Raw genomic sequence first — 15,075 nt, forward strand, 5'->3', positions numbered from 1 at the left:
ATATTTTGTTCATCATTTTTAAAATCCGAAACACTAGGCTTCTCTTTACAACTATTTATATTGCCTTTATCACAGGTTGGATCGAGCGTCTTAAGATGAAATACGATTCCTTTTAAATTTTTATAACGATCTAAGGCATCGCTTGAAAAGAATATTATACTAGAAATCTTTTGCATATTACATCTTCTTTCTCTTATCTTGTTTTTACCGATCATATACCTATTTAAATATCTCCTACCGATTCTTATACATTTTCATCACTTCTTACAGTAGCCTTCGTGTGTCTAACTTTCAATATTCGTAGAATCTCAATATCGGTCTTCGCCATGAGATCTTTTGAAAGCAGTTTCAGGCTGAAGAGATTTTGCGATGTGGGCGGAAAACCTCGACGATATTACCGTCGGAAAATCGTCGTATCTTCAAGTTTGTACTTTTTTTTTTTTTTAGGCAGTAGGGCGACGACTCATTTCGACGATACTCTTGACGCGCACTTGAAACCCGAATCCTCTAATATTTAGCAGGGACTATTCCAGCTGAGGAACTCCAGTCTCATACATGCGTCGCCAGACCTCCAACTGCTGATGTACGCTTCACCGTTGCAACGCCTCCGTTCGGCCCCCCCGTTATGTAATGGGCAGACAATGGAGCCTGTTAAAAATCACGCAATATGCGTGCGTTCAGTTCACATTGTTGGGTACGGCAAGCCTCCATTATCACGTCTATCGATGTGCTTTTGCACTGCAAGCTACTGTAATTCGATGATGATATTTACCTGTGGACCTGCCCCGTTTAACGCGTTCATATTACTCATTCGCATCGCCTGAGTATATGGTGGAGGGGCTGGAGTTACACCAGGTATCGCCGTGTGAGGTGCATGCCTGAGCTGCTCTGCCGCTGACATTCTAATTGGGAAAAAATTTTCATTAGTATAGTCATCAAAGATAGTTGTTGGTGCATTTTGCCGCTGGACCAGGAAATTTTACTATTCATGAATTTATTTCGGGAATAAAGGTCTCGGCAAACTATTATTTCACCCACTTTTTCAACCATCGACTCTTACAAATCTTCTTTAACTAAAGACGTCAAGAATTTTAGCTATCGCAGTAAAAATTTCCACTGCAGTAACAAAGTTTTTACGAGTCTAGCCAAGTTAAACTTGCAAAAGCTAATTTTTTTCTTGCTATTTGCATATTGACATTAAACTTTTTCGTACCAGGGTATATAAGTTTGTGCGATATTTGATCGATTACTCACCTCAGGTAAGGGTTGCCATAAGTGGCTGAAAACCTTGGATCTATAACAGAATTGACCTGTTGCGTGTTGTTACCAAGGTTCGCCGAACTGAGACCTATTTTTTTAGAACCGAGGATACCTCCCGAGGGTATCCTGCTCAGGGATTCTCTGGATGCGCCCATTCCTTGGGCAACTGGCGGCGTGTAGTCACGAGCATAGTCGACGTATGGCACATAACCGTTGTTGTTGCTTCCATCCTGTATCATTGACAAGTTAAATTAATCCAAGATTTAATTTACACAAGTAAGAGCGTAAACATTTTCTGCAAGGTTTTTCCGGAAGATTTTCTTACATTGTTTTTTGGCGGAAATGATGGCTCCGTGTAATCGGCGCTGTATCTGAATCCGAGCGGATTAGGAACCGGTCCTGCTAATGCCAGCGCATTGACGCCTCTGGTGCTCCCTTCCCCTTCGCTATCCAGGGCAGTAACGCTCTCTGCATTGCTTACGCTTGATCCGGCTCTAATATCTGCTTTGACGTCGGAAAGATTACTGCTACGATCGCTTTCGCGATATCGTTCGACGTTCGAATCTGTCTCTTCTGTAAAATGCATGGGTAAGCTCACATGAAGAAGAGAGTATATGCAGACCTTGAAACTTGTGGTGAAAAATTAGTGCACATAATAAAAAATTCCAGTGTTTTTTCAACTACCATTTAAAAGATTTAACTATTTTGAATACTACGATGATACTTGACAACGGAGATTCATTGCAAAGAATTGATAATTGCAGTGTTTTACTTACGCAGATCATTGTCTTGAGCTTGTACATTACGTGGCCTGGGCTGTTTGATACGATCTCGACAATGTAGAATTAGAGCTACAATTATCCCAACGAGGATCACACATACGACTAATCCTCCGACGATAAGAATTAGCTGCCAATCGACTGGAATCAGTGCTATAAAGGTAATAAAATTTTGTTACATATGACGTTTGAATTCTCTGAAGAAGAAAACGAAAAGTACATTGCATGGAAGGAACACAATTATGCGTCAAGTCCGTAAACAAATTCCAAGTCTTTAATTGGCTTTAGATTCGGTAGACATGTTTTCAATCTCAAAGCAGGGTGCAAAGTACGTTTTCCCGTTCTTCTCTACGTAATATTTGCTTTTGTCGTGTAACGAGGTCAGGTATAAATAAAAGAACAGAGTTTTTATTGCTTACCATGAGTGGTGAGCTTGATGATCACAGAGTCAGTTCCGAAACTGTTTGTCACCGTACAATTGTAGTCTCCAAAATACGTCGATACTGGATCCAGAAGTGTTATAGTGCTGACTATTCCCTCAGGTGTGAATTCTTCCTGGACAAGATAGGGCGTGCTATTCGATGAGAAATTCAATTCCCTACCCCCGAAGCTCCACGTCACCGAATCTGCCTTCGGTACGGAAATAGCTGTGCATTCGACCTGCGGGATGAAAATATTTTACTTCAATTTGTGATAGAAATTTAGATCTAGTAATTACTGACGTTCCTCATTAACTTATTCACTGTTTAAGATAGAAAACAGTATAATTAGTCAACTTTCATTAATGAAGAAAATACGGATTCCTTGTTTGTACCTTGACGACTCCTTCGTCTGGGACGTATTGAGTGCGTTGAGAAACGATGCTTGGTGCAGCTTTTATGTAGATATTTGCGTAGCCTGTAAGTTCTGGGAATCCAGAAACATGCGCTTTGCAGTAATATCGTCCAGCAGTTTCTGGGCTAACATGAACGCTGATGTTAGGACTGCTCGCCACGATTCGATCGGATTCTTCGTGGATCCAGAGAACTTCTGGCGTTGGATTACCGTCTACGTCACATTGCAGGATTTCAGTAGCATCATAGTGAGTCTCTACCGATTGGGGAGGGTGCCGAAACTGTGGCCCATCTGTGCAAAAAACAAAATTCGATATGAAAAATTTGTCACAGAGTTTCACCTCGTTTTTTCCTTCTATTCTTCGAAATAGCTTCACAGCGCTATTCTTTTAGACCAATTTATGGAAACTGTCTGCAGTGAAAAAGGTAGACACTGATTAGATGAATCGTAAGGGAAATTAGTTATATTATAGTATTTGGTTTCACTATAATTCTACATGAAATAGGATCAAATTTGAACAGCGATCGAAAACTTGTAAATCGTTATTTCAATAGTGGAATACATTTTCGATTATTCCTGGAATTTAATAAGTTATTTTCTAGTTAATTAGCAATTTCTTCTGATTTCTTTTACTATATCAGAGGTTTTTTTTTTTATATTTGCTAATCATGTTCAATTGAGATGATTGATCAACCTGAGTAGAATTGCAATAAAATAAAATTTTAATAATTATGCAATATAATAAAAATTCAGAAATGTCGTGAAATTTATTACACTTAAAAGTTATTCAATATATCCATAAAATTACAAAACCACAATGTGCTGTGAAAATGTTCAACGAACATAAGGATTTGAATTTCTTGTCAAAATTGAAAATCCTTTTAGACAATTTGATTGTTTGTGAGGTAAGTATAAATTCTTTGACGATATCTAAAGTTCATTTTGCCATGAGTTTTTGGTCAAGAGATATAAATATCTGATAAATTTTTATAAGTTCTCTAATTCCGACATTTTAAAAGAGTCAGCTACAATATTTTAGAAAAATCTATCTGAAACACTAACAGTAAGTTCCAAAGCTTTCCAGTAAAAATCCTCACCAAGGGCTCTTTTTCCAGAGCCAATTGAAAAAACAATCGTTGGAAGTACTGCAAATTTTTTTTATTCAAAAAGAGAAAACAAATATTCCCATAGTTCATTAATCGTAGTTAATTACTGTATAACAATTTTACGATGTATTGCTATAACTGTGGTAACATAGGCATTATGAGATCGTACTATAGAAACGATGTAACATGTTATGTCAAAAATACGTCCTATTGTCCTTGATTTACAAATGCTGTATATCAATTTTTCCGACGATTCGTTCTTCCCTATATAAAATCACAACAATCTCTGCAGTATGACAATTATGATTGCAGGCAATGCAGAGATCGTCACTACCGCCCACGTATAGATAAGGTACAATAATGCACTGTATATTTGACTTACAAGTGATATCGAGAGTCTCGGTTTCCTCGCTTTTCCCAACGTCGTTGTGGACCTCGCATTTAACGATAGCGTCGTGATCGTGCCTCGTAACGTTGTGTATAATCATCTCTGTCGTATAATCGCCGATCACCTTTCTCTCGTTGATGTACCACCTGGAAATAAATAATCGTCGTCGAGACGAGGACGACGTTCATTATTTAAAGCTAGCAAGGATGGAAGGAAGGAAGGAAGGAAGGAAGGAAAGAAGGATCGAGATAGGGAGGGAGGAAAGCGAGCTAGGGATTGGATTTCTTTGGGTTGGGACGCGTAGAGAGAAGGAGAGAGAAGAAGAGAGAGAGAGAGAGAGAGAGAGGAAAGATTGAATTTGCAACTCTGGATGATGATATTGATTCCTGATGGAAGAAGTTAAGGTGTTTGATGTTGTTCTGTGTATGTATCGCTCCGCATCTGAGCGGAGTTCCAATTTCGCCGAGACGTTGCGTCGTCGGTTGTATATCGCGAATCAAAGTAAATGCTAAATTCAAGCCAGTCTGAAGGTAAATACACGTGCCGCGTTATAACACACGTCCCGATAAATACTCGATAAGGTACGATTGGTTCATGGGAAAAATTGGTCGAAGGGGGGGGGGGGGGGAGGTGTGTGCCGGTACTACAATTCTTACCTGTATTCCATGTCTGAAGGATTCGCCTCCGCTCGACATTTGAATCTCAGCTCAGCACCTTCGACTATTCTACCGTTCTTCGATAATCCTGATCGGATTCTGAGCGAAACTTTTGGCGCGTACCGAACCTGAAATTCAGCGAAATTTATTCCATGGTGGGATGAACACAAACGGCTGGTTAATTTCTCTAATGATATCTTCTCCACCTTTACACAGAATCGTTGCCGTCTCTCTATCAATTTTGCCCCGAGGTTAATTGCGGGGACCTAATTTTACTCTAATGAATTCATTCCTTTATCATCCCATTCGATTTGAATTTGGCAAATTTCCGTTACTCCGAATCCTCTCATTTAAGATATGCCGTAAGCCTCTCGCTTCAAAGGGTGTTTCGACTGAGAAATTAGTCAAATTTCCTCTACGTAGGACTACTGTTGAGAGTAAACATGTACAGGATGTTTCCGAGTAAACGCCATAGAATGTTGGGGGTTGCCTACCATTCAGAGGAATAAATATCGGTAAAACAGACCTACCGAGTCACAATGACTTCAGTCAAGTCATATAATCAGCTTAACTCTCTAACTTTGACTCCGAAAGTCGTTATAAACGACGAAATAACTGCTTGACCAGATCCACACAACTTGGGAACACGGGCGAAAGACTTTAAACCGATAACTCGGTAGGTCTGTATTACCGATATTTGTTCCCCTCGGTGGTAGGCAACCCAGCATACTGCGGTGTTTACTCGGAAACATTTGTATAGAATCGATTCTATATAAATACATGAAATACAAGTTATTTAACTAAGATAATGGTGTTTAACGATTAACCAGTTTTAGACTGTACGGCAAATTCATCCTCGTTACCATAACTTGTTTGTCATGCAGGTATTTTCTAGTCCATACAAATGAAAGTCTCGAAAGTTTGATTTTACCAATTTCTACCTGGAGGAAATATTTTTCACCTTATAAACACGCACTTCTTCTCTTTCTTCTTCTTGAAATGCCATTTATAAATTAATGCAACGAATTTTACTAACCTCAACGCGCAGTTTTACGTTTTGAGGGGTTCGCTCGGCGGCGTTATGACTTTGACAAGTAAAGGTGGTGTTGTCGTGGTCCTTCCTCGGCATGACAGTGAGCACCGACCTGACAGTGACGAGAGGTCCTCCTTCATATTTTTCGGTGTGAGTCTTGATCCCCTTGCGAAGAACATTGCCCAGTCCATCGATCCAGGTGATCTGAAACGATATAACCAAGAGAATGGCAAATCAGCGGATATTTCATTTACCACGGAATAACTGCAATGCGGAGCATTTTATACATACATTATTATTATATATGTTGCATCCTGCAACGGTTCAGCGAAATACAGAATTGAACGAGCAATTCAAAACTACGTCAGGGCAACCCTGAGCATAACACGTTTCTGTACATAGAGGTAGATACAGACATCGAACATAGCTCCGTAACGTTTTCCCAATAAAACGAGGATTGCGCCGGTGGACCCGATGGCCTCAAACCCGATTGGCTCTTGGCTGTTGGTTCTTCGAATTCCTGTACCTACCCGCGTTACTCTGGACTCATTCTGGACGGTGCAGCATTCCGCGGGTTTACACCCACGGGAAATTATTGTTTGTTCGACCGCAAGAGTTGTTCCCGGGGATCATCGGAGGGTGAAGTACACAGTGATGGGGTGTTGAGTATAGTATATTTATAGGCATTGCGGCAACTGCCGCAGGTGGACAGTCAATTTTCTCTGACAATTCGCGTTGGATCAAGAAGGTTAATCGCAGGAAAAATTTATAGATTTGCTGTTATAATTCAGTCGGGTTTAAACGAAGCATTCAATCTATACATAAGTATGATGCCACAAGATATAGCCATTCGAAAATTCATGAAAAGTATGAAGTCATACAAACGAATCGACTTGAAGTTAATTTGAATTCGAGACGAAATTTTTCAACCCATGATAAAGAGTCAGTCGGAGTAAATAGTCAATTCCTCGATTTCATCGCAAATGTTTTTTCTGACGAAATTCTATATGCATGATACCTGAAATAACGATTTCAAATACTCTGGTATCTTAGTATATTCTTGCTTTTCCAAAAAGAAAGTATCGTTTCCTTTGCTTGGACTCGCTGGTCCTTGCTGGGATTACATATATACCATGTATGTATAGAGTAGGTATATGTATAACCGTGGAAAATGACGGCGGAAAGTATCGCGAGAGGGATGAAAGTACCCTCTTTTCGCTTTGATCCGACAGAAGTAACTTTTTCTCCGATATCTCGATACATCCACCTTCTTCAGATATAATATAATGCGTACGTATGTATGGCAGGTCGGTCATTGATGTAATCCGACGTTTTCTGCGCAGTTCTCTACGTCTATTCTTTCCTATATAAAGACCCTTCTTCTCATTATAATTGGTACAAGTACAACGATATACTTCAATGGGGTAGAAGTAATAAGGGCTGCGCGTTTCTTGCGGTTAAAAAGGTACATCAGTCGAAGAAATTTTTTTTTCATCTACTATTTTTTCCCGACATCAATTCAAAATGGTCATAGAATAAAAATTTCAATAAAAATGAACAACATGTACAGAAACAAACAAACAAAACAAGAATGATATTCATACTGTTTGGAAAATTCTGAAAGTTTTTCTTAATAAACCAGATACGTTCTGTGCTTCTTCAAGACTGCAGACTATTGTAAAGTCTCCTTTGAACGTAGTGCTGCATTTTTAATTATTGTGAAAAAATTTAATCAAGCTTTTCATGTGCACTATACGTATATGTATGTACAATATATATTTATATATATTGTCCGGCAGCCAGGAGGGAGGATTTGTTATTGGACGTGAAATTGATTGCTATGTAAGCTCATAAAGGGGTTGCAACTGCAGCAGTAGAGGCCAGAGAAAGAGAGATAGATAGATAGCGAAAGAGAGAGAGAGAGAGAGAGAGCTGCATCAGCATCAGCACCATCAGCACTGCAGCAGCAGCAGCAGCAGCATCCTTATAGGCTGTGCCACAGTATAGAAGACGGAAATTTCGCCATAATTGAGTTTCCTGAAATCAAATGATTTCCTGGTGTATATACCCTACCCACCCAAAGAGTAGCGGCTCCGAAATCGATAACCGATAATCAGTTTCGCTGCAGTGCTAAGACGACGATGAGTTGATAACCGAAATTGCGATCGGATGATACATCGATCGATTGACCTGTCGATCCGAGATCCAATCGGTTCTTTCCTGCGGTGACTGGCTTTTCAAATTTTCTAAAATTTCACTTTCTGTGTTATCTAAAAAATTCCGCACCTACATTTATAAAATGTTTGGTTAAGACACGAGAACTTAATTATTTCGTTGATTAAATGAACTATTTGCTTTCATTTGTCTTTCTGCATCGAGTATGCGTGTTTGTTAATCGATTTCTCTTATAAAATTTCATCTGTAACCAAATTAATTTCTTTCTACATTTTGCAAAAAGGAAAAAACCAAAAAAAGAAAAATAAGAATAAAATCGAGTCAAAGAATTTGGAAGGTTATAATATAGTTTTCAATAAAATTCACACAAGATCGTAGAAAATTTTTAAGAATATTTTTATATCCCTGAAATAATGATAACTTTCATTCTCGATTACTGTTTTCACGTGAATTGGTCCAAGTACCGTTTCGTTCGAAATTCATTCCAGTGGAGTTTCGAGTAGCGAAAATTCTTACCGGGATATTATTATGGGAATTACATAATATTTTGGGAACTCTTTAATTAACTTGGAAGAATTTTCATGCGGAATCGACGAAATATTTCTGCGGATCATTATCAGAGATTTCGAGGAAAATTGGATACGGAATTTCGTGGTCTTTTGCTTCCATTGCTACCATAGCAACCCTTGAATTTTTCTACACATAGAGGAATTTATATTGATAATATTCTGCGAAAGAGATGTTTCGTAACTAGCCAAAGTGAAAGTAGTCGAACAATTAGATATCATTGATTATAATTGATAATTTTCATATCTTCGGTGCCGATGATGATTCGAAAAATTCCGACAAAAAAAAAAAGAAAAAAAAAAACACTGTATTGTGTAACAAGGATGCAAACTCGGTCTTTTAAGGGGAAAGATCGTTGCCTCCTTGTTGCACGCGATTCTTTATACAACAATAGTATCTCGCGCGGTTTTTCACGAAGTACGAAATTGAGGTTAGGACCGCGTAATGGCAAATTTCTTCGCGACTGCGCATGCGCGCAGTACTAAAATAGACAAGTGAAATGTGATCTTTTCAGTACTCCGCGCATGCGCAAATGCAGACTTACTCTACCGTCATAGAAACGAGTACTTCGTGCACAGAAAACATGCATGAAAAAACGCTTAAAGAATAAATTCTGTTAGTATCAGTAAGAATAAGTCGACGTTTAAGCTTCATGAATTTTAGAAACCTGTTCATTTCCAGGTTAAACCCAATTCACAACTCGTTGTGGTCGCGCATTCGGCAAAATAAAAAAGAAGAAAATAAAATTAAAAAAAAAAATCCTCTACCCTCCCTGCAATCTCCTACCCTGCATTGGCCGGATGGAGCATCGACCTCGGGGTCGCGGTCGAATCAAGGATTAATTTAACAGCCTGTGTATTTGAAAGAGAGAGAGAGAGAGAGAGAGAGAGAGAGAGAGAGAGATAGAGAAGAGAGCGTGGTATCACGGTATAAATCTAGATTCCAGATTCTAGAAGATTGCCGGTGCAGTCGGCCTGGCGATGGTATATATGTGTGTGTGTGTGTGTGTGTGTGTGTGTAGAGGAGTCGGGCGGATGTGACGGTGTGAAAATCTATTTCCTGACGAATATTCATGACGCATCCGATTAAAATGCAGCCAAATTAAGCTGCGGCCGAGCACGAGGGAGCCGCCCTGGGTTAATCCTCTCTTCTTCCTTCATTCCTCAACTCCTCTCCTCTCTTCTCTTCTCTTATCTCCTCGGCGCGCTTTAATCCTGAAACCCAATTCCAACAAGGAGCCGTTCTGTCATACCGTAGAAGAAGAAGAAGAAGAAGAAGAAGAAGAAGACAAAGAAGACAAAGAAGAAAAACAAAATTTACGTAGATATACACGACACCTACATACATACATATCTATATGGGCCGTTCCACGCCAAATCAGTAAACGGTTGACCATGACATTTTCTAATTTCACCAAAGACTTTTCTCACGGTAGTACGACCCATGAAAGGCTTGCAAAAAAAATTTTCAAACTTTTTCAATCACTCGTCTTTACTCCATAATCTTTTAAACCCATCTCTGAAACACCCAATTTGTTTTTTTATGAAACAAGATGTAAAAAAAAAAAAAAAAAAAAAAACATTTGGTTCGCCGGAATGAAACATTTTCACGCAAGATTTGTCAGGGTGGGACTTCGTTTATTGTTGTTATTATTATTATTATTATTATTCTTCTTTTAAATCCTTTTTTCAATTTTTATACCTATGTAAACATTTTTTGGGAGCTTTTCAGGTGTCGTACCAGCGTAGGAAAAATCATTGATGAAATTAGAAAATGTTATGGTCAACAGTTTACTGAGTTGGCGTGGAATATCCCATATACATATATACTTACAATAAGGCTGGTATACCTTGAGGAGTAAATACTGAATAAATATACATAACGCGGTAAACTTCGGCACCAATTTTGAAAATTCTTCTCGACCAACGGAGTGCGATAACTGAAGAAGAAGAAGAAGAAGAAGAAGAAAAAGAAGTTAGAAGCGGAAGATGAAGGGGAGGAAAAAACCGCATGCTTCAAAGCGACTATTCCCCCGGTTCTAACAAACTTTCCACTCCTTTGAAGCTTGACTAAAAATAATTGGGAACTTTTTCATGGAGGTATATGGAGTATTCCGGCTCGGTTCTACCGCTGCGTGGTAACTTCGATAAGTCTCACATACCTTATATTCAACGGATTTTTTTTTTTTATTTTTTTATTTTTTTTTACCTTTTAAGCGATATTTTATACCGATGTGAAACTGTACCTGAATCAATAATCCGTCATATTTCGATTCACAGAAGAAACAAAAAAATGAAACGAATGTAAAAAAAAAAAAAAAAAATTCTCACGTATTGTTGCTTATTAATAGGTTAGATATTCGTTAAAACCTTTTTCGAACGTTCAATCGACAGTGGAATTTTAGTTTTTAAATTGAGAATATTTTTCTGTCACGTGAAACCAGAAGTTCGTTGATTTAATTAAAATTTAATTATTTAGCCGCAAGTAAACTTGATTTGAAAAGAAAAAAAAAAAAAAAAAAAAGGAAATCCGTCTGATTTAGGATCAAACAAAGTACACACAATGTTATTTATTTGCTACAAATACTATAGATAGATAATATGTAATTAAACCATACAAAAAGTAATAAAAAAAAATTGATTCGTTGAAGTTTCTTATTTTTATATCGACATGAAAACGCTGCCTCCCCCCCCCCCCCCCCCCCTCTCCCATTATCGAAATTCGTGGATTACGATCGTGATGTGAGTGTACATGGTGTGCGTAGGAATGCAGCTTCTTTCTCCAAAAAAGTTTCTCTCTCGGGCTGGACTGGACTTAAGTAAGACGTGTAGCAACGGCGCCAAAATACCCTAGATCGTTGGTGATTAATTGTTGCGACGTTGAATCTACGTGGGGAAAAAATGAGTGGGACTTTAAATAATTCGGACCAGAACTATACGTGATGGCATAACCGAGCAGGACCACTTTGGCGAGAAAAATAATTCCCGAACAATAATAGGGATTTTTTTTTTAGACAGTTGGTACACATCTCACTCAAAGGCCTTAACCTCGAAAAAGAAAGGGACGTGACCTAGGAGTTCTAGGCACACCATGTATACTCGCACCACGATTACGATGGAAAAAAAAAAATAAAGTGAACAGCTACAATCTAGTGGAAAACTGCCGAGCGAATTTTTACACCGAGTACACCTATCACATTAAAATATGTATACAACATACCTATACCAAATATACACATATATATATATATATATATATATATATATATATATATATATATATATATATATATATAGATAATATGTATACATATATCTACAATACATATATGCAGGTATAGGTATGTACTGGGCGCACGTGCCCTTTACGGTCTCAGGGAGAAAGCTTTTACCTGGGAGCTTTCAGACGGGTTTCTAGGGCGTGCTTAATTAACTAACGTCGTTAATTAGTGTCGGGTTGGGTAGGATGAGGAAATGAAGAGAGATAGAAAACGAGAGAGAGAGAGAGAGAGAGAGAGAAAGAGTGAGAGAGAAGATGCGGCTTCTCGAGGATTTTGTTGCTGCGACAGGTGAATCGAAGAACGTGCCGCGGGGCATCCCGAGAAAGCCAAACGAAACGAAACGAAACGGAACGGAATTGAACGGAACAGGAGGAACGGGGCGAAAGACGGACGGTTAACTGCCGATCAGAAGTTATTTTTAAACCAGTTGGTGTAAGTTCCTGCGCGATATGCGGCAATTCGAGAATCGTCTGTAACGGGGCGTCGCGACGCCCTGAGGCATTTCAGGCTATTCAAAAACGACGATCTTCTTTACCGTTCGCCGGCAACCGCGTTCCGTCGATACCAGAAAGGAATTCTTCCTCCGGGCGGGAAGAATCCACCCCCCCCTCTTCGCCCTGTCCTCTCCTCCACCCCTCCTGCCACCTTCGTCGTCGTCCTCACCCTGACGTGCAAATATTATCGTTTCACGATCACCTCATTCTCGTCCTTTTCATCCTTATTCTCCGCTGTATTCATAGTCAGATAAAACTTATTGTATACTATTCTACATATACATGGGGAGGGAGGGGGGCGGTAATGAAATAGAGAATTTTTTTTATATGGTACAAAATTATCTTAATTTTCAAATTATGCATCTGCGTTAACGATATGCGCGATTGATCGATTAATCGTAGACTTTGACCAACTGGTTTTTCAACTCATTCTGGATATTTAAATTTATAAGTATTTTTTTCTCTTTTTCTTTTAATTCAATTTTTTTTGTATTGATTAACTGATCGTTTAGACTTTTTAATTTATCTCTTCTTTGTTTTTTTTTCCATTGATAGGCCTGTTTAATGAATGATTTATTTTATTTTTATTGCGTCTTCTAATCAGCTTTATCGACTTATCGCTTAGCGATTAATCGATCAATAATCGAACTTTTCGATTTATCGCTTTTTCGACGAATCGATTAATCAGTCCTCTTCAACTGACCGTTCCTTTTTTGTTACCTAAACAATTGATCGCATTTTTCGTTTCTTCAATTCAAAGATCATCGTAAATTTGAGTAGATTACTCCATAAATCGTATCTATCGTGATTATTGCCAATTGTGATTGGGCGTCATAACGCAAGAAGATCGATATCTGACGTTTTAAAAAATGTAGAGCGACCTCTTAAATTTTTTTTTTTGATCTGCCCTTTGGAGTAGGCTCTTAAAACATGAAAAACTAACATTTTGTCACACGAGACTGAAGAAAAAAAAAAAATAGTCAGTTTTTTTACGACACCCTAGTAATTAGTATACAATTTTTGAATTATTCGTACGAACAGTGAATACTTGATTTCCTGGCACGACTCTATGGGGAAAACTATTTGTGCTTGCACGAAATTTTTAATATCCCTCGGGAAAGATGAGGACGATGATAGCTTGTGCAGTTTTATTTCTGGTGCAGCCTCCTGTTTGTCGAGAGAGAGAGAGAGAGAGAGAGAGAGCGAGAGAGAGAGAGAGAGAGAGGTTTTCCGGCAGGTATGTTATACGTATACTTTATGTATGTATGTATATATGCAATGCGATCCGATCATTCGTCGTCTGTACGTTCGCTTATGAGAAAACTTTCAGAGAAACTGGATCAAGGGTTTGCGGTGTCTTGAATATTTCGCAGTACACGATAGACAACTTGTTTATCCGCTGCATTATTATTCTGTCAGAGATGATATTCTGATACTTTTTTATACATATATATATATATATATATTACATATATATTATGTATAATACCAGGCTAATCGCGAGCTGATACTTGTAATTTTGCGTTTTTTTTTTTTTTTTTACCTAAATCGAATTAAACATCGTATACGAATTATTATTATTATAAGGTATTATAAACTTTACGATGTTCTTTGAATTATTATAAATTTATTATATTATAAGGCGAAAATTTTTTATTTCATTTTTACAAACCGGTAAGATTATATTGATATATTGTTACAATTTGTTACAATGATTTTAAACAAATTTATTTGATGTAAAAAAGAATATTTGTGAAAAATTCGTCGATTCGAGAATTAATTTTAAACGAATAAACTACTACGCGATTGTAAAGAATTTGACGATCAAACTGTACGTTTTATAGAATGAAATAAAAAATATTCGTATACATATATTTTGATGTTATTGAGTAATCATGTAAGATTATTATTATTGGTCGATAATTTTAGTCACTAGCTCGTGTGTTTCAAAGTGTTGTTCTTTGTTCCTTCCCCCCCCCCCCTCCCCCCCACTACGACCTATAAATTGATAAAGTTTTCTGTACATTATATATAGCTCTAAACCGTTATACGCTAGCTGAAATCAAATTTCACGTAATAAGAAAACTGCATGTGATTATTTTATTCTAGTAAGCGAATGCCCTATATATATATATATATATATATATATATAACAAGACTGAAAATATCTGTTGTGGTCGGTAATTATATCTCGTTGATAAGGGGTGGAGGAAGAGGGTTTAATTCCCAACGTGATCTCAGAAAGTAATTATCGGGAAGATATCGAATCGCTCTCTGTATTTTGCATAATTGAATCGCGAGAAAGGTTGCAGAATTACTCGCGGAAAAGAGGGATCGGATAATGTGATTCGCGATGCGGTTTTGTAATACATATATATACACGTATAATGTACATATGTATACAATATATATATATATTTAAACATTCCTGTGTGCCTGTCTTGGGAAGGGGGGGGGGGGGGGGGGGGAGGTGGGGGTTAAACCTGCAGCTTCCACTGAAAAA

General features: G+C 38.0%; 1 protein-coding gene across 1 annotated transcript in view; it reads right to left on the reverse strand.

Annotated features, from left to right (window-relative positions):
* Positions 1–256: 256 nt before the first annotated feature.
* Positions 257–15,075, reverse strand: part of LOC124414781 (irregular chiasm C-roughest protein-like) — an 86,846-nt gene continuing 72,027 nt past the window's right edge. The window contains exons 4-13 of the mRNA XM_046895854.1: positions 6,060–6,260; positions 5,024–5,151; positions 4,362–4,513; positions 2,854–3,164; positions 2,459–2,699; positions 2,037–2,192; positions 1,586–1,833; positions 1,255–1,490; positions 773–902; positions 257–648 (exon numbers count right to left, since the gene is read on the reverse strand). Coding sequence (XP_046751810.1) covers positions 550–648; positions 773–902; positions 1,255–1,490; positions 1,586–1,833; positions 2,037–2,192; positions 2,459–2,699; positions 2,854–3,164; positions 4,362–4,513; positions 5,024–5,151; positions 6,060–6,260 — 1,902 coding nt within the window. The 3' untranslated portion in view covers positions 257–549. The remainder of the gene's footprint in view (positions 649–772; positions 903–1,254; positions 1,491–1,585; positions 1,834–2,036; positions 2,193–2,458; positions 2,700–2,853; positions 3,165–4,361; positions 4,514–5,023; positions 5,152–6,059; positions 6,261–15,075) is intronic.

The sequence above is a fragment of the Diprion similis genome, chromosome 14, assembly GCF_021155765.1.
Source record: "Diprion similis isolate iyDipSimi1 chromosome 14, iyDipSimi1.1, whole genome shotgun sequence".
NCBI classification, from domain to species: Eukaryota; Metazoa; Arthropoda; class Insecta; order Hymenoptera; family Diprionidae; genus Diprion; species Diprion similis.